General features: G+C 45.7%; 3 protein-coding genes across 4 annotated transcripts; 2 read left to right on the forward strand and 1 right to left on the reverse strand.

Annotated features, from left to right (window-relative positions):
* Positions 1-4,500: 4,500 nt before the first annotated feature.
* On the forward strand, positions 4,501-7,834 carry LOC112873351 (PLASMODESMATA CALLOSE-BINDING PROTEIN 3-like). Of its 2 annotated transcripts, none has more exons than XM_025936326.1 (3): positions 4,501-5,027; positions 6,344-6,377; positions 7,394-7,834. In XM_025936326.1, the coding sequence occupies exons 1-3, from the start codon at positions 4,685-4,687 to the stop codon at positions 7,587-7,589; spliced, it is 573 nt and encodes a 190-aa protein (XP_025792111.1). In that variant the 5' UTR covers positions 4,501-4,684; the 3' UTR covers positions 7,590-7,834. The 2 variants fall into 2 exon arrangements, with proteins under 2 accessions (XP_025792111.1, XP_025792115.1); XM_025936330.1 differs by having other exon boundaries at positions 4,501-5,031; positions 7,394-7,588.
* A 1,039-nt stretch (positions 7,835-8,873) lies between these two features.
* Positions 8,874-11,036, forward strand: LOC112892277 (60S ribosomal protein L35-2). The gene is made up of 4 exons (XM_025959435.1): positions 8,874-8,993; positions 9,095-9,230; positions 9,341-9,497; positions 10,728-11,036. The coding sequence occupies exons 1-4, from the start codon at positions 8,990-8,992 to the stop codon at positions 10,800-10,802; spliced, it is 372 nt and encodes a 123-aa protein (XP_025815220.1). The 5' UTR covers positions 8,874-8,989; the 3' UTR covers positions 10,803-11,036.
* A 662-nt stretch (positions 11,037-11,698) lies between these two features.
* On the reverse strand, positions 11,699-17,803 carry LOC112892837 (putative disease resistance RPP13-like protein 3). Its single transcript, XM_025959950.1, has 3 exons — positions 16,657-17,803; positions 12,073-14,049; positions 11,699-11,981 (listed from the first exon to the last, which is right to left on the reverse strand). Exons 1-2 carry the CDS (start codon positions 17,493-17,495, stop codon positions 12,093-12,095), a joined length of 2,796 nt encoding a protein of 931 aa, XP_025815735.1. The 5' UTR covers positions 17,496-17,803; the 3' UTR covers positions 11,699-11,981; positions 12,073-12,092.
* Positions 17,804-19,596: the final 1,793 nt, after the last annotated feature.

The following is a 19,596-nucleotide window of genomic DNA, read 5'->3' on the forward strand; positions in this document are numbered from 1 at the left end:
AAGCGAGGAGAAGGACAACATGATCTCCTGGGCATGGCAAATACTGAAGGAACTATGAGGTGTCACGCAAGTGAGCAACATGTAACTCACAAAGGCACCTTATGTAGTGCCTCTGCAAAACCAGCTAAGCTGGTTTAACAAACTAATCAGGCCGAGTTTTGTTAGGTCCCCTGATGAAACACTAAAGAACGCTCGACATACGGGCAGTGGCGGAGCCAGCATTTTTTACAGGGTATGCCGGAACAAAATTTTCATATGCAATTCAGTAAAATGCATATATAGTTTTGTAAATAATTCGGCAAAAATTCAGTAAATAGCATATAAAGTCTTGCATTCAACAATACGTGCGAAAGTTGCATACATTAGAATAAAATATGGTCTAGGAAAGTGCGAAAGATGCATAAACAAGCTTACACATACCAAAAGACTATGTCTTCTTATTTGACCTACGCTTCCTCAAGTCCATGAAAGTTTGAATTATGTCTTCTTCATCTACTTCAAAGAAAAAGTCCTTCTGTGACAAGACAATCATCCAAAAGACTATCACCCATCTTGTTTCTCAATTTAGATTTCACAAAAGTCAATGCAGAGAATACCCTTTCAACACTTGCTGTTGCCACCGGTAAAAGCAATACCAATTTGAGAAGCAAGTACACAACATCATACACCTTATGTTTTTTTTCAACAAGCTTAACTGAGAGATCAACAAGATTGTGTAGGTCTTTGAAGTCATCATCTTCTCTTAGGACATCAATAAAATTGTCAAGTTGGAAGTCCAGTTTTAGCAAGTCAGTGCTTGATAGAACTCAGCTAGTCTACGTACCTTTTGTGCATCAAATGAAGCAAATGAGTTGGAAGGATCGAAGGCTGCCATACAAGAAAGCAACTCCATATTAACTTCATCAAACCGACTAGCAAGCTCTATGCTAATTTGATCAATGACCCTAATATATATTGCTCTTCTAAAGTGGTCATCATTATTTTGGTCATGAACAAACCGAACAGATCTTCCAAAAGGCACATAATTACCCTCCATAGCAGGAACTTGGACACCATGCTTGTTGCAAAATAAAATGACCCTATCAAGAAATTGATCCCAACCATGATTCCTTAAGTGTTCTATTCTTTTCTTTGCCGCTTTAACAAGTGTGATTGCATTAAGAATATCTTGCTCCTTTCTTTGCAAACACTCTGACAAATCATTTGTGTATCCAAGAATAGTAAACATTAAGTGTAAACAAAAAACAAAGTCAAATGACTCAAATGCACCAAGCATGGTATATATCTTTGTCCAATCAGCTCTAACAGTAGTATCCTCTCCAAGAGTGAAAAGAACTTCACGGATTATAGGATACATAGCAATGATGTTGCATACAGCTTTGTAATGAGAGCTCCACCGAGTGTCTCCGGGACTAGCCAACCCCATCTCTTGATTTAATCCACTTCCAGTTTCAAGTTCACCACAATCAAGTGCTCTCATGAGATTCTCAATCCTAGCATCTCGAAGCATGCCGTGACGCTTACAAGAGACTCCAACAATATTCAGCAAGAGAGACACTTGATCAAAAAACCAAACACAGTCATTATTTCCCTTGGTAACAGCAACAAGAACTAGTTGGAGTTGATGTGCAAAGCAATGGATATAATAGGCAGAAGGTGACTCTTGCATAATCAATGTTTTCAGCCCTTTAATATCTCCTCTCATGTTGCTAGCCCCATCAAAACCTTGATGGGGCTAGCAACACTGAATAATCTGTTTTTGTATCATTGGGCTAGTCAAAGTGCAATTACTTGGAGCATTGTTTAGAACATGCTTGTTCACCTCTTCACTATGTGCAGCAACAAATTTCAAAAGTTCAATGAAGTTACCTCTATTGCTAGACTCTGCACTTTCATCATGTTCACGAAATGCTAATCCTTGATGCAAAAGAAACTTCAAACATCGAAGTGAATAAGTCAGCCTTTTCTTATACAGATAACGATCCTCAGCACTCCACTTCTCAATTTTATCATCAATTGCTACATTAGGATTCAGAAAACCAAAGTATTTCTCTTGGGCTGCCTTATGTGCCTTAGAACGTGCATGTTTCAAAAGTGCATTCTCTCCTATATTCTAGTTTTTCCAACCTTTCACAGTAAATGCATCAGTTCCCTTTCCCTTACTTTCTTTGTTTTTGAACAAGTAGCATACAAAGCAAAACACAACATCTTTCTTGACACTATATTCAACCCAAGGAAAATTGTGAAACCACACAAAATTGAAATGACGTTATCTATCTCCAATCCACCTTTTTGGGAACTCATGTGCATATGGCTGAAATTGACCTCTAAGAATATATGCTCTTCAAATTGCATCATGATTATTAGCATGGAAACTTGCAATGGGTTGTCTTTCACCTGGATCATTTGGAAGACGACTCACATCATAAGTTGGTGGAGCCGATGGTGGTAGCGGTGGTGGCGGTGGAGGTGGTGTAGGATTCACAATTTCTTCAATTACTCTCTCTTCCTCTTGCTCTTGAGTTGCCTCCGGATGTGGTGGCGGTGGAGGTGGCATAGGATTCACATTTTCTTCAATTACTCTCTCTTGTTCTTGAGTTGCTTCCGGAGGTGGCATAGGATTCACATTTTGCCTCTTTGCTGCATGCTTTCGAAAAAGAGATGCAATATCTCCATCTCTCTTCATAATTCAATCACTCTACAATCAAATTTCAAAATTTATAGTGCATCATCCATCAAGTCGTTAACTCGTTATACTAATTAAAAAAGGCCACATCATGTTATAAATTAAGCAATCAAACTATTGGAATCGAAGTTAGGGATTAGCACATTTGTACTGCACAACTAAAATATAATCGAGCAAACTAACAAGACTACAAGAGTTCCTCTAATTGTAATCCTAGTCGCAAGACTGCAAGAGTAACAAAGTTGTACCAGTGTGGCGTCTGCAGACTGCAGGAGGCGGCCAGGACTCAGGAGGCGCGGAGGTGGAGGCGGAGGCCGTCTGGCATCTCACGTCTGCAGGATCCAGCGCCAGCGCGGCAGTGCAGCGCTGGCTGCGGGCTGCCAACACCCAACGGCCGGGCGGCCGGCTGCAGCCTGCAGCGTCTGGCCAAGCGGAGGCGGAGGCGCCGAGGCGCGGAGCTTGGCGTCGTTGGCGAGTAGGCGAGGGCGGGCGCGAGCCGCGAGGCCGTCGAGGCGCGGTGGGACGCGGTGCTGGACCTGGACTACTGGTGGCGGCGGCTGCGGCGCTGGATTGCTGGAAGACCTGCGCCTGGCGGTTGGCCAATGGCCATTGACGAGTGCCTTGGTGCCCTACTGCTGCCAGGTCCTTGCCTCCTTGGTGCTCCTTGGTGGGCTGGCCGGCTGGGCCGCTGGGGACTGGGGTGGTCCTTGGTGGGCTGGGCCTTAGGGTATGCCACGGCCCACCTGGACCACCCTGCAGCTCCGCCACTGCATACGGGGGTGGGGGAGAAGAGAACGCACCTTAATTTATTCTAGGCTCGCCAAGCCACCTAGGACACCCTCAATCTCGGTGGAGACAAAAAGCAGGAACAAAGGTTTAGGGCTCGGAAAAGTTTAGTGCGGATGAAAACATAGCACGCAAAGAAATAAAAATGTATTTTTTTTTATCTTGGATATTCATCTCTCTCGTTTGAAATCCAAACAGAGAGCTATGCATGAAAATACAATTTGTGATTTACATTATTACCTGCTGGTTTCCCTAGCCATACTTTTTTGTTGTCAACATATGTCCCCTGCTTTTTTAGCAAATCTTGAATGCCAAAAAAAATACTCTTTTGGATCAAAACTTTCTAAGGATGATGATGATCAATAAATCGACCACATGTTGCTTCCAAGGGCAATAAAGTATTATTTGCCAAGGTTTCCTTGTTTGCATTGGTCTCCATGCCACTTACTGCTTTTGTGTTGACCTCGCTCATACCATTTCTACTTGTCGCTTCATAGATCCTTGCTTGAGCATCCGTTGTAGCCTTCTTTTATGAGTGTGAGATAAATCTTAGGGACGCAATCTCAGCTGTACATATTTAGATAGTACCATGCTAAGCCCGAGATGGTAGAGATGCAAAGCTGCAGACAGGAAAACAAATGGAGAAACAAGATAATTATCTAATCGTTGGATCAAGATTTAGCAATCGAACAGGCCGTTGAGGTTTAGCAGCTCCCTTAATTTTCAAGCATTTGAAGTGAAATTCCTCCAAATTTCAAAATAGAAAAGATTGGTTCTCCAAAGTTAGGGATGTTTGGTGCCCTAAGTTTAGAATTGGACTTTGAAGTAGATGTGTAGAGAGGATTTATTTGCATGTGATAGTTTTCCCGAATGTGACTTTCTCTCTCCATGTTGGGCTGAAACAAACATGACACCCGCAACAAAAAGGAGGAAAGGCAGCCATACATAATCCAATTCAGCCCAACCCGACCCGACGTCCACCCGTCCACGCAAAGGAAAACCACACGAAGGCAAAAAAGAAAGCAGCTTGTGGAAGGAAGGAGCGGGAGAAGGAGATCCTCCCTGCCGGCTGCCGCCCCCACGGCCACGCCTCTTTCCCATATCCCCACACACGCCCATCGCCCTCCCTCGCACATTCCCTTCTCACCACCTTTGTTTCCTCCCCCCGACCGCCGGCCGTTCCCTACGTTCCGTCCCCTCGGCTCCCACCACATGCTGCGGCGGCGCGGGCGCCTCCCCGCGGCACCGTGGCTCGTCGCCGTGACGCTTTCGGCGCTGCTGCTCGCGGCGGCGCGGCCGGCGGTGGGCGCGGCGGCGTGGTGCATCGCGCGGAGCGGGGCGTCGGAGAAGGCGCTGCAGTCGGCGCTGGACTACGCGTGCGGCCCCGCGGGGGGCGCCGACTGCGCGCCCATCCAGGCCAGCGGCCTCTGCTACCTGCCCAACACCCTCGCCGCGCACGCCTCCTACGCCTTCAACTCCATCTTCCAGCGCTCCCGCGCCGCGCCGGGGGCCTGCGACTTCGCCGGCACCGCCACCGTCACGCTCACCGACCCCAGTCAGTACGCTACGCTTAACCAACCTTACTTTGCCCCGTGTTCATGTTCTTCACTGTGCGGCGCTTCCTGTTGCCGTATCAATCCGTCTCCGTCCCTTTAGCTTTTGCTTTTGTGTTCGGTCTTGGAGTCCTCTGCCTCTTTTGCTTTGCGCAACCATACTCTGATAAACTGCCGGCCAGTTGCTTTTCTTTTTAGGGCTTTTGATGAGTTAATTTGTTTATTTCTCACGTAATTCTTTTCATTCATGTGGCTAATTACTACTAGTTTTTCTTCACTACCTTTTTCTTCCGTTCATATGAGAATAGCATCGGTTCCAGTTTTAGAGGTGCATAATATAAGTATACTGGATACCTTGTGCGGAACGACAGTAAGGAGATGATGAAAGTTGTATTGCTACACTAATGGGAACAGCATTGACATTGTCAATAACCTGTAGATTGGCCTTTTTCGTGTAGCCCATGGCGTGGGTGAGAGCATTGCTGTGAACCCAAATAAGTAAAAACTTCATGCTAAACAGAGAGTGTTTTGTTTCATCTGAGATGTGTTTGGGTTGAGGTAACACATGAAAGTGCATAGAACTGCTGTGCACACTGTACTGAACGTGAGACAAATGTAATTTGGGCACACTGAAGTAGTGCTATGTTCAACTGTTCAAGGACTCACTTGCAAGAGGATAAAAGAAGTATGCACCGTAAATTGTACATAATATTCATTAGGATTCACCTATCTTTTATTGTGGTATATTTGTTATAGTTGGTCTCACTTCCACGTTAGAGGACTTGCAGTGCACCGATTTCTAATAATATATACTTCCATCATGTACATATATATGCTATGTGAATGTGTTTTTGTAGTCATTTGGCTCCTGACTAATGTTTTTCTTGAAAAGAACTTTTCACCGAAAATGTATCCAACTAAATGTAATTCCATCTTGCTCTAAAATACGAAATCTACAAGACGTGCAAAAGGGGATATGACCATCAGATGAGTTAATATATAGCTTGATTCTACATAAAAAAAACGACTTTGCACACATCTCATAGGTGTCTATAGTATGTACATTTATTTATCTTTATTTAAATGCTGTTTTATGTTCATATGTTATTCTCATTTTTTAATGTTAAACCAAAGTTTATTTAGATATATTGGACTTGTGGTTGTATGGCATGTAACCATTATGTGCATTAATGCAGCTAGTTGAACCCTTCTTTGTCTCCTCCCGTCCCAGCTTTTAGTGACGCATTCAACAATATCTTCTCACAAATCTATAAGTATGTGCGGTATCAACTTATTCAGTTTGTTTTTTGCATTTCAGGTTATGGATCATGCACCTACCCTTCATCTCCAAGGTGAATGCATTACATAATACTAGCCTCTATTCCAAAAAGTGCAGAAATAATTCAGGCAATGTGGAACTTCTAGTTATATACATAACTTCATTGATTCACTAGATAACTTATTTTATCTTGTAGAAATTCAATACACCTAAAGTAAATAGGCATGTAGCGTATAAAATCACGAAAGATAATTCACAGGATGGCAGCATCATTCATTTCTGCAGAAGGTTTTAATCCTTCAAAGTATCTGTATTTTGCACCAACCAACTCTTCAACCTGTATTATACTTGGAAATGTCTGCTTAATTTTAAGGAATAGGTTCATCGGCAAGCATAGCACTACTACTACTAATGAATAAACGTGAATTTCAGTGGAAGAAATGGCCATAAATTGTTGGGAGAGAATGATTTGTGCTCTTGTGTCCAATAAATAGTGGCTACATTATATTTGTAGGTTGTTGTCTTACAGATGGATGTAGAATTTGTTATGATACTAAGCAGTAAACATTAGGATATCGTCCAATAAGGACTGATTGCCCTCCCAAGAATCTGTTATGATGCTAAAAAAATGATTTCTTCGATGGCATTAATAGATCAGTTGTTCATGCAAAAGAGAAATAAAAATGAACAAACTACAGAGCATGGATCATGTTTTCATGGTTGTTTTCGTTTCAATTCGGTCCTCGAGACAGATGTCGCTCAACTAGGTAATTGGTCTCTAACAATGTACTCATCATCAATGGCATTACAAAATAAGCTATTAAAATAGATAGATAAATTGTTTGGAGCCTTTCAATGAAGTGTCGATGGCGGGGTGAATCTTGAACCCTTTTATCTACATTAATCGAGAGTTGACAAAAATCTGGATGCGATTTATGTAGCTCTGTGTTTTAATTTTATTTGTCTGATGAACAATTAAATACTTTGTGTATCTCTTTCAGTTTATTATATATGATTTATACATCAGAAGTTATACCGTCATTTCTTGATCAGAATCATATTGTTCATGATGGTAATTGTTGTTTGCAGCACTGCCGGGCAATCAGGAACACCAGGCTCAGCATCCTCCACTCCGAGCTCCACGTTTAAGTCACCACCAGGCACTGGAGGATTGAGCCCACCTGATGTCGATTCGACAGACTCCTATGCTGAAACTCCACCTGCCGCATCCTTCTTGTCTCTTGCTCTGTCCTGTTTCATGTACATGTTCTTGCAGTTGTGGTGATGCAGCCCACCTGATCTAGTTAGAGTGTTAAACTCTGTAGAGCATTGCCATGTTGCATTTGCATCATGATGTAAGAGACACCACAACAGTTTTGTTTCAGGGTTGGTTGGTGGTAGCGGTTGTAACCTGCCTTTCAAGTGGAAGGCAAGAGTGCCGGTCAGTTGGATTCTCTCAACCTATTATGATTCTTTTTTTCCTCGGGGTTCTGATTCTGTTTGTCATAGCTGTTAATTTCCTTTTGCCAATTTCTGTTTCAAAAGTGGATTAGTTTGTCTTCTGAAGTTTTAGGAAAATAGAATTATATTACTAGGAAACTTTGAATGCAAGAGGTTAGTTGAATTGAGACAAAGGACGATGATGACAATGACGTTGGCGGAAAAGCATCAGTGAGACGGATGCGCGGTAGGGTTTGTGTCCTAAATCCTGCCAGAAGACTAGGTTGACAAGGCTCTCCATCGAGCCACCATGACAAGGCAATGGCGCATGAGGCTACTACAGCGAGACACCTTGGGGAAAAGGGCCGACGATGACAAAAGGTCGAAGAAGACCCATCTAACAGTCATGGAATTTGAATGCTTGGGTGCATAGTAGATTGACAAGAAGCTTAGCCAGAAATGAGTTCGATCTGTTCAAGAAAAGATTCCATTTGAGACCCAATGGTAATATATGAACACAACAAAATCTACTATGCATGTGCTAGATTTTGGCTGACTATCAGTTTATGACTAAAAGTTGATTTCATTCAAAAATCTAGCTGAAGTTACAAAATTTTATTTGAAAGTGAATTTCCAAAATGAGAGTTGACTTTTCACTCAAAAGATATTTTCTTCAAAAAATAAGTAAAATCATTTGATACTTGTAACTGAAAATCCAATACATTTTCAGCCGAAGTTCAGATTATGTTACAAACCTTTTTGTTTTCGGTTTCGAGATCTTAAAAAGGAGGGGGGCACAGGGTACTTCTGTGACATGCTCATGGGGTCGAAGCATAAGAGGCACAACTGGGCCGTGAGGATCACACTTCCTAGCAAGGAGGCATGTTTTAATTTGCACGCTGCTTCTGCTGCAGCAGCTCATGGGGAACTAGACTATCATACATGCCCTCTCAATTGCCAAAATTGAAGAACAAAACGTTGTCTGAAAAGGAAAAACAAAGAACAAATCGTAATAAGCTCGCCAAAGCGGCAAAGCCCAACCATGTCTTCATGAGCCCAACTAGGCCCACCCAGCCCATCGCGCGCGGTTCAGCCTAGGGTTTCCCCTCTCCACAGCGTTCCGCCCCATTCTCCTCCCTCTGTTATATATATTCCTTCTCCGCCGCCACCCGTCCTCTTCCCTTCGCGCATCGCTCCACCCCACCCCGCCGCCGCCGCTTCGCCGCCGCAACCGCCACCGTCGCCATGGGTAAGCCCCCGCCATTAGTCCACTCATCAAAGGAGTTATCCATCCTCCCTTGTCTTCTTGCGGATCTGACGCCGCTGCTGTTGTGTGGCGTTGAATTGCAGCCCGGATCAAGGTGCACGAGCTCCGGGGGAAGAACAAGGCGGAGCTGCAGGCGCAGCTCAAGGAGCTCAAGTCCGAGCTCTCCCTCCTCCGCGTCGCCAAGGTCACCGGCGGAGCACCCAACAAGCTCTCCAAGATGTGCGTACCTGCAATCTGTCTTCTCTCCCTGCTCGGCCTTTCTGCCTTTCTCTGCTCTTGGGCTGAGCTGAAGTGAATCGGATTGAACCCGGTTCGTTTGGATTTTGCAGCAAGGTGGTGCGCACCTCGATCGCGCGCGTGCTGACGGTGATCTCGCAGAAGCAGAAGGCGGCGCTGCGGGAGGCGTACAAGAAGAAGAAGCTGCTCCCCCTCGACCTCCGCCCCAAGAAGACCCGTGCCATCCGCCGGCGCCTCACCAAGCACCAGGTATACACATCATCCTACTACGATACCACCATATTGTCACTGCAACTCCTAGGTATTCACTAGTGTTAGGTAGCGTTTTAATTGAAAATACTTGAGATGTTTCTGTTAGAACGTTCGGCCTAACATCATGACAAGTGAAATGGGATGGAACCGAGCCTTTACTACCCAAATGACTGTTATTTCCATGATGTTGTTTCCAATGCCCGATTTGATTAGCTTGTTTCAATAGGTGATATTATAAAATTGTGTTGCTTCCTTGCTGGAGGCATCATTGACTGGCTGACTGGTGATGCCTTTTGTTTATTTGCTTTCCTGAGCTGGTAGCTGGTGTTGTAGCAGTGAAATCTTCTTCATAATGCAATTTAAGAGAATGAATTTGGTTTGTTGCTTGGAGTTGTGATCTCAGTAATCTCTGCTCTTTCGATGCGCACAATCACATCACTGCTGACTCATAATGCTACTAAGGCCCTGTTCGTTTCCTACCCTCTAAACTTTAGACCCATCACATCAAAGAGAATCTTGCTATTTAGAAGTATTAAATAAAATCTGTTTATAAAACTTTTTGCACAGCTGGGTGCTAATTCGCGAGACAAATTTAATGAGACTAATTAATCCATAATCTGCCACAGTGATGCTACAGCAATCATCCACTAATCATGGACTAATATACGTCATTAGATTCGTCTCGCGAATTAGCACTGGGGTTCTGCAATTAGTTTTGTAATTAGACTTTATTTAATACTTCTAAATGACAAGATTCTCTTTGATGTGACCCCTCTAAAATTTAGACCCCAGGAAACGAACACACCCTAAGTTTTGGTGGTCGATGATCGTTTTTCCTTGGTTCTTTTGAGATATTGTAGTATGTTTTTGCTTGCTGGAATGTTCGTTGATTACAGTATGATTCAGAGTTGATGCTGGGTTTGCTGTATGAAATTATCTTGTTGATAGCTTGAGTGTCTACAAGTATTAGCCAGCTGTGTTTTGACAATCATTTTTCAAAGTTGATGTTTTGGCAGTGTGATATGTGAGCAAGTGACAATTGAAACACTATCCTGTTTATAATGTGGCACTGAAATGCCAATCTGATTGGTACTGTTACCATAAAATTTAAAATCATACTTGTGGTTGTCCTTTGTATCTGAAATTGCTTGCCATATTTCTTCCGAGTGATTTCTCTTTTGTTATTAAATTATAGATGCCTGAAATTTTGCGCTGTCTGTCCTGCAGCTTTCTCTGAAGACGGAGAGGGAAAAGAAGCGTGAGAAGTACTTCCCCATGAGGAAGTATGCTATCAAGGCCTAGGTCAGAACTGTGAGATGCTGTGCCTAGCATATCATCGGCTGTTTCTTTGCCTAGGAAGTGTTTTAAGTTTTGATTTGTATGGACCTTTGCTATGGGTTGAAAGTACGGTACATTTCCTCTGTTACCTCAAATACCTAGATGGGTTCAAGGGGCAATTCGTATTGGCACTGGAACCTTGCATGTTTGGTGTGAAATGTCCTGTCTACAGTGATGCTGAAGGATGATTTTTGCGTAGGCCTGCTGGACGCATTATGGCAGATTTTCTCTTCTCTGGTTTTACAAATCACGGTACTCTTACAAACCAGGGAGCATCTCCAACAATGCCCAATACAAACTCCTAGAATCCGAGTTTGCAAACTAACATGAATAGCCTGGCTCCAACATTAGCCTAATCCAGTTCCCAATTCTCCCGCACGTCCAAAAACGACGGTCTCTCGAGCCAGGTTTCCGCCACCGATGGTGCACTCCCAATCGTGAAAATTAACGGAGGAAATATACTCCTGCCTCTAGGCCACACCCATGCGCGCCAATTTTTGTTGCACGACGCTCCTGCCGAAGACAGCTATGCCGCCGGCCGGCCGCAGAAGCTGTCCCTGCCTTCGTTCGCCGAGTCCATGCCCAGGCCCAACAACGGCTTTTGTCTCCCTCTCCGGCAGAGCGTTGGCACGCCAAACTCGCTCGTCTATCCTGGGCAGATCAGGACTGGCGCACTACACTCTTGGAGATGCTCAGTAGTCACGCAGGCAGCAGCATCCCTTGCACTGTCTGTTACAAACCACTTCGGAATCACAGCAGCGTCAAGTTTAGGCAAGTCATACGATAGGACTTTGACAAGTCATAGATTCCTTTTAGTTTCAACTTTAGTGATATCTCCATGTAACTTGTCGACAATTCAGTTGACAGATAGCTGAAAGCTAACATATATTACCAGGCATGATTTACAAAAGTGAACTTACAAACAGGGACCACAATGGATGGCAGAGGTTGAAAATTAAAAACAACATTTGCAGTACTTTCGATCAAGCACAGGAGTAATCCATTTGACCGAAACAATATATGTAAATTAAAAGAAAGCGAGCAAGAAAGCTCTGCGAATGGCAACCAGCGTCCCGCTCCAACGCAGCATTGGTTTTGCCCTCGGCAGCTGTGATCCCTTGCGGCAGAGCTAATGTTGAACAGCTGCACACATGTAATGTCAGAGTCAGGTTAGTCAGATTCATGGAAGACGGAAAAACGTATTCAAGAAGATTTTAGGAATTCGGGTTTGTACCTTGAGAGAGAAGTCTGTGGTCACTGAAGGCCGTATCTCCCCTGAGTGCACATGATGTCGACGCGAGGGCGGTTCGGGTGCAAGCCGATGGCGTCCCTCAGGGCGGACACCGCGGCAGTTCTGCCGGAATCCTCGGTGGCCGCCGGCGCGCCCAAGCCCCCAATAGAAGCATTGACCTCCTCGAGTCCCGACAAGTGCTCGACGCCGGCGAGAGCGTTGCCGCACCACCCTCCCTGCTCCGCCGTCGCTCCGTCGGCGTTGAATTCCAGCTTGAGCTTCTGGAGGCTGGGCATCGCCCCCGCCTCGAAGGTGAGGCACAGCGCCCTGCAGGTGACTATGAGGTGCTTCAGGGCGGGGAACCCTGCGGCGGTGATGACGGTGCTCTCTCTGGGGGCGCCCCGGATCGACAGGTCGAGGCGGACAAGGGCGGGCAGCCCAGCGAGGACGGCGACGCCGTCCCTGGACAGCTCCCCGACGCCGAGCTCCAAGCTGTACAGCTTCTGCAGGCAGCCAATCCACTGGGGAACCCCGGGGAACCACGCCCAGCGGGACCAGGCCGTGAGATAGAGCCTGCAGTCGCCGTGCTCCGGGAGCGAGGAGCACAGGACGTCGACGCGCGCCTCCTCCGCTTCAGCGAAGCACGAGTCTAATGGGAGACGAACGTACAGGTCTTTCAGGTTGCTGAGATGCCGGAGCCCGGTGATGGTGTCCAGCGAGTTCTCCTCCAGAACAAAGGATGCTAGGGAGCGTAGGCACTTCATGGCCCCGATGCCGTGTGGCAGGCTAGTCATGTGCGGCAGGATGCTGAGGACAGACAAGCAGGGAAGCTGAGCAACGTCCGAGGGCAAGTCAATGCCTGATTGGAAGACCGGCCTGGCACCAGATACTTCAAGTGTCTCCAAATGTTGCAGCGCTCGAATTTGAGTTGGGAGCTCAAGCCTAACTTCGCTCCGGATCTTTATATACCGCAGTTGAAACAGCTTGCACATCGCCGTGAGGTCGATTGCCTGATCTTCTTCCTCGCCCGGAGTGGAAGGAATAAACTCGAGGATCAGCACCCGGATAAACTTGAACTTGGACACTGGTGGGACATGGCCCGGGCTGGAGCCCCCCCAGGTTGAAAAAGTTCGAACTTTTGACGGATCAATGCCCACCGCTGGCATTGGCAACGTCCGAGGCCTTCCAGCATCGGAGTGGTGGAACAGCCGGCGGATGTTGTGGGTGGATCCCCTGATCCTGATCCCCTGCGAATTATTTTCTACCACGGTGAGGAAATTCTCCTCTGCAGAGTACTTACGGATGATAAGATCAAGCATCATGTCGTGCACTCTGCAGGACAGAATGTCGCCATTATAGTCAATCGTTACTGGTTGAATCATGCTTCTGTTTACCAGCTCCTTGAAGCAGCTGCCTGCGACGCCGATGGCCTCCAGAAAACCTTCAGCTACCCATTGCCTGACCAGATCATCCCTCCAGACCACAGAATCTTCTGGATATGCGCCAAGATACAGAAAGCATGTCTTGAGATGAGGAGGAAGGTTTTTGTAGCTGAGGTTTAGAATTTGTCTCATCACCTCCAACCGATCTGTGCCGACATTTGAACCTATGGAATTCTGCACATACTCCCAATCTTCCTTCACTTTGTTTGCTTGGCTAGCTAAAAGGCTAGAGATAACAATAATGGCAAGTGGCATGCCACCACATTTCCTTAGAATTTGAGACGAAACTTCTTTCAGTTCACCAGGGCATGCGCCTTCGGAGTCAAATATTCTATGAAAAAATAGTCTTCTCGAAGCTTCTTCATCCAGAGGTTTCATCTTATAGACGTATTCATGGCGATAGTTGCAACATGTAGCCGCTACACTCCAATCTCGTGTAGTTGTTATAACTCTACTGCCTTGATTGTTGTCCGGAAATGCACAGCTAATAAACTCCCATACAAGTGGATCCCATATATCATCGATTATAATGAAGTACCTAGAAAGTGTAACAATACTCGTTAAATCATATATATATAGAGAGAGAGACAGAGATATGCTCTCCTTCCTTTTTAGTAATCATGGAAGAAATAAGAGAAACATTCGCACAGCTTTTTTTTGGGGACCAATATTGTAATGGTTCACTAAATCGATGATTACCCCTAGATATTTGGAGTCAAATATTTGGTTGATTTAACAATACCAGAGATCATGTCAACTGAAACAAGTCATGAATAAATTTATGCAATATTAAAAAAAGTACCCCTTCACCGCAAAATAAGTGTTCATTTAGCATTCAGATTTTATCTTACAAAATATTATTTTAGCTTGTAGTGTGATCCATCTAATTAAATTAATCCCAAATATCAAGAAAATTATATATAGAGAAGTGTATGGAGCCAATCAAATGCTTAGTAGACACTACTTGTTTAGTTCCAATGCACATGCCATTTATTGAGGAACTAAAGTACCAAATAAATAACACGATTTTCAATCGCAATTGCTATAAGTAACTAAGGATAACATGATCATTTCTCACTATTCGTAATGTATGTAGAATTGTTTTTAAAAAAACAGTCTTTTTTGGATGAAAAGAGAAGTTATTATTAATCCAAGGTAATATATTTTGTATCTGTCATAGTCGGTAACATCTTATTAAAAAGGTAAAACAGGAGTTTGGGCACAAAAGAGAAGAAAAGATAAAACACAGGGTCCAGCCATTGCAGTAGACGATGCAAGCAGCAATCTCCTTAGGTCAGGCCCAAAACAACCGGTAGTCTCAACTTAAAAAAGCCAACGCCCGACCCGTGTCTTCCTCAAGCTCCTCTCCACGGTACTACACATCGTACGCAGTAGGAAGGATGACAAGGCCAGCGCCCGGTAGCTTGGAAATCTGGAGGGGAGCCACCAGGCTGGACGAGGAGAGGAGCTTGCAGAGTGGAGCCAGAGGAGGACAGCTTGTGGAGCCGAAGGAGGTGATTTGGAGGACGGGAGGGAGACTGGAAGCAGGGGAGTGGGAAGGGGTGGGGAGTGGTGGACAGCTGGCTGGTGACTAGATGGGAGACGGTCGTCGTTAGTGGGAGAGGGGAGCTAGGGCAGCGGACGTGGGCACGGTACGTATGGATACGATCATTCAAGGCTACATCGGAAGCTAAGGTGAGATATGAGACATGAAGATTTTGTAGTTTAGGGTTTAATAAGATTGACCTTAACTGGACTGCCCTTTAATCGAGACTTGCTGCATCGGTACTACTAGCCGAGGGAGCTACCCAAGCATAACATGAGCCATCATGGGTCATGTCGCGTGCCGTGCTTCAAGACCAAAATAGCGGGCTACATATTGGTCCAAGGGCTCATGCCTTGTGGCCAACTATAGGGTCAAGCCACTAGTTTTCTGGTCCCACCTATCTCTCTCCTCGTACTAATATGTGCTTCCAACTATCTTATATTGGAAGAAATTAGATGGAAAATTTTAAAGAAATTAGATGGAGAATTTTAGGGGATTGATTCTCCACCTAGCTCTCTCATACTAAGATCCGGTTCCAACTATCCTATATTGGAAGAAATTGGAGGAGATGGAGAGTTTTAGGGGATTTACTCTCCATGATCCCATCTCGTACTATGCTCCCTCCAATTCCATATTATATACTATCTCCATCTTAAAATATAGCTATTTCTAGAATTCAAATTTTATCTCATAATATAGGCTACTTTTGAGTTCCCAAGTAGATATTTTTTATAAGAGGTCCAAAATATTTCTCCTTATATGTAAATTAATTATGGCTTGCAGATCTGCATGCAAGCTAAATAGAAAAGTTATAATTATTCTCTTAATTAGTGCATGATAACTAAATAAGGGTAATACAGACTTTTACTCTAAAAACTCTAGAAGTAGCTATATTAGGGACAGAGGGAGTACATTATTTGTCCCTGTTTTACGCGTTTGTTTCACATAAATTATATGTTGAGATTGCTCGTCCATAAGCTTTTATTTCCATCCCTTTGAACATTATGTATAGCCGGCCGGCCGAGATTTATTTTCTTCCAGGTGCCCCCAAAATACTATGCTATGCCTATAATTTTTGTGGTCGAAATGCCGCCTGGAAGGAACTGATGAGGAAGTGAGGAGGAGACAGGGACGAGGAAGACGGACGGAGACAGGGGAGATTATGGAAGGGGAGGAGGAAGGTGACAGGAAACAAGCATCAGCATTAGGAGCTTAGAAAACTATCAATGATGCAGGCTCACGTCGGGTTCGACGACTGCGTTGTACCAATACCTCTTTCAGTAGTGGAACCTACGTACCCATCCGGATTTATTCAAGTTCTCAACTTGGGTGTTCAGACGTGGATTTATTCAAGTCCTCGACTTGCGACATATTTATCTACGTACAGTAAGTAGGGTAACTTCATCAATGTCAAAATTTGATAACTAGTACTATTGGTGTTCATAGGAGTAGAACGTTGATATTTCGTATTAGAAAACAAACATTCACTAAGAGCAAGAGCAAAGTACAATATAAAATCCGTTGAGATTTTTTTTAAGAACGTGCTTTGGCACATATTTAATATTAAGAGAAAGGATAAAGTACGTTGAGATCAAGTACCTCTTGTGAAGCAGATAGCTCTTAAGTTCTTCGATTAGTTCGCTGACGTTGCAGATGCGATGTTGTGATGGCCCCTTCACTTCTGATAGAATCATGGTAAGAATCTTGATGATATCAGGGCTTTGGGACACCTGCACGGTCACCTGGCAGTCAAACTGCCCTCTCAGCTCTCGGCGCACCTCGCAGGCGAGAGTAGTTTTGCCGAGCCCCCCAAACCCCACAATTGAGACCACCTTGAGCTTCTTCCCGATCTCTCCTTCGTCAGCGAGCAGTTTAGTGATTTCCTCCCTTGGTCCATCGATGCCGACAAGGTTCCCCTCCATCCTACTGAGAGCGGGCAGCCGAGGGTCGATGGCCACCGCGGCGGACGCAGTGCCAGCCGAGTAGCTGGCTCCTTCGTAGATGTACCTGCTGCGCCTCTTGCTCACGTCGTCGACGCGAACCTTCAGCTGCCGGATCTTGTCGGCGATGCCGTGGCGAGCCCCTAGCGTCTTGAGTTTGGAGAAGTTCTTGTGGAAGAAGCCCACGTCGGGGCGCTTGTTGCCGTCGTCGTGCTCGACGCGGTGCAGGAAATCGTCGACGCAGTCCTCGACGTCGTAGAAGAGGTCCCTGATCTGGTTCTGCCATTCCTTCTTAAGGACGTCGGGGTCGTCCTCGACGGCGAGCTTCTGGAGCACAGCGTTCATGCTCCTCAGCTCCTCCTGCAGGGAGATGATCTCTTTGCGCACGCTCTTGAGCTGGGCGTACTCCTTCTCCACCAAGGCTGCGAGCTTGCCGAGGAGGGGTCTCAGCACCCCCGTCGCAACGCTCACCATGGCATGCTCCATCATGGGATGCATGCCGTGGTTAATTTGTGCGCGTTAGAGCGTATGGTTCTTGGTGTGTATGTGCAGCAATAGAAGAGGGGAGTGCCGGCAGAGCTATGGATAGATGAAGAAGGTTGCGATGAGAGTACTGCGAGGTGTGCATCTGTGCGGCAGGAGCGTTAACACAAAGTGACAGAGTTGCTTGCTATATAACACTAGCTCCTAGCAAAGAGCTGGGTAATTTATATTTAGAGGCTAAGATCAAACAACAAACTTCAGCAAAATCCCTACTGTGTAGTCGTTATTTTTCAGAGACCTCCAAATTTCTCCCCACACCCCAGGGCTGGGGGGCTCCTAAAGCCCGCATCCACGGGTATTTTGGCGCGGAAGGAAAAAATCCCTACGCCTGCATCCCGCAAATCCCTACGCCTGCATCCCGCGCGTGGCTGTTCGCTCATCTCGAGCAAGCGAACAGCCATTTTTACAACTGAGATGTAACATGAATTCATCCAATATAGGTAGCACATGCCACTAAAACACATTTCACCAAATTCCGCCATGTCGCGACGGCATGGCGGCAGCATCGCTCTGCCCTGCTCTGGCGTGGCTACGACCAATCATGGAGCGCGCTCCCGTCACCCGGTGCGTCGGGGCGACACGCCCGGTGCGCCCGTGCATGCCAGCAAGCAGGTGGCGCCACCAATGTCAGCGGCGGCACTGCGTGTTGGCGTGTTCCGGCAATGGGGCGTCACGCGCGGGTGGAGTTAATTGAGTCCTTATCCAGAGAGTGGTTTTTTTATTCCACCCTTATTCAGAGAGTTAATTTAGTCCATATTCAGAGAGTTAATTTAGTTCTTATTCAGTTAATTGGCATGTTCCACCAAGTTATCGGTCTGCTGGAGCATGATTTTTTTATTCCACCCTTCAAATTCCAAATTTAAGATACTTATTCAAAGAGTCTGCCGGAGTATCTTACCGTCACTATATTAATGTGACAGATCTCATCCTCCACCCTTCAAATTCCAAATTTAAGATACTTATTCAGAGAGTCTGCTGGAGTATCTTACCGTCACTGTATCTTACTTATTCAGATAAACACCTCCAAGAGAATTTACTACTCCTCCATAATCCCTCCTTGAGCTAATCCTTTAGCTAATTCTTTAGTTAGATAAACACCAGTGCACTAACGGCTAGTTTTTAGAACTCGGATATTTATACCCCATCAGCCCCTCCTTTAGTTAATGTGAATTTTAGTTAATGTGAATGTGAAGGGGATGATACTTCTTCTTAAATTAAAAAAAAAGAGTTGCGAATTAATATGGAGGCACGACCCCATTAACTCTCCTGAATAAGGCTTTCTTTAGACTCCAGCAGGCGTAGTATCGAGGAGGGATTGGGGAGGAGTTTATGTCCCAAATTAAATCATGCCGATACATCCAGGCTCCAACCTGTAGCACAGCAGTGTGATTAGGATGGCTCAACAAGATTGCGCGTCTTCGATCATAGCTAGTCTCGCCGCGTTGCACACCTGCTCACTCGTTTTCAGTGACATCTCGGTGCATTGTATAGTCACGCAGGTCAGGTCAGGACAGGGCTCGTGCGAGATCCCTTCGTTCTGATGTGCATTGTATCTGGACGAAACACAGCTGAAAAAGGACAGGCGCGTACCATCACTACCGGACGCGGCTGATTTGCCGAGTGCCCCAGGCACTCGGCAAAGACGTAAAGGCACTCGGCAAACATTTTGCCGAGAGCCCCACTCGGCAAAGGGCTCTCGGGGAAGCCGGGGTCGGCAAAGGATACTTTGCCGAGAGCTTCTCCTCGGGCTCTCGGCAAAATGTTTACCGAGAGCCAAAAGCGGCCCTCGGCAAAGAAAAGTAGCCGTCACGGCGCGCCACCGTGGACGGATCCTTTGCCGAGTGTCGCCGTCAGACTCTCGGCAAAGGACCGCGTCAACGCCCACCCTGGACGCCTTCTTTGCCGAGAGCCCGGTCAATAGCACTCGGCAAAGAGGGCATCCAGAGCTACCCCCAGCGGCTCTCGGCAAAGAGGCAGGATTATATTATGCAGTAACAATCAGGCCTGAGAGTGCCTGGCGGACAGTCCGCCAGGTCTGGCGGACTGTCCGCCAGGC

The sequence above is a fragment of the Panicum hallii genome, chromosome 1 (genome assembly GCF_002211085.1).
Source record: "Panicum hallii strain FIL2 chromosome 1, PHallii_v3.1, whole genome shotgun sequence".
In the NCBI taxonomy this organism is placed as follows: Eukaryota; Viridiplantae; Streptophyta; class Magnoliopsida; order Poales; family Poaceae; genus Panicum; species Panicum hallii.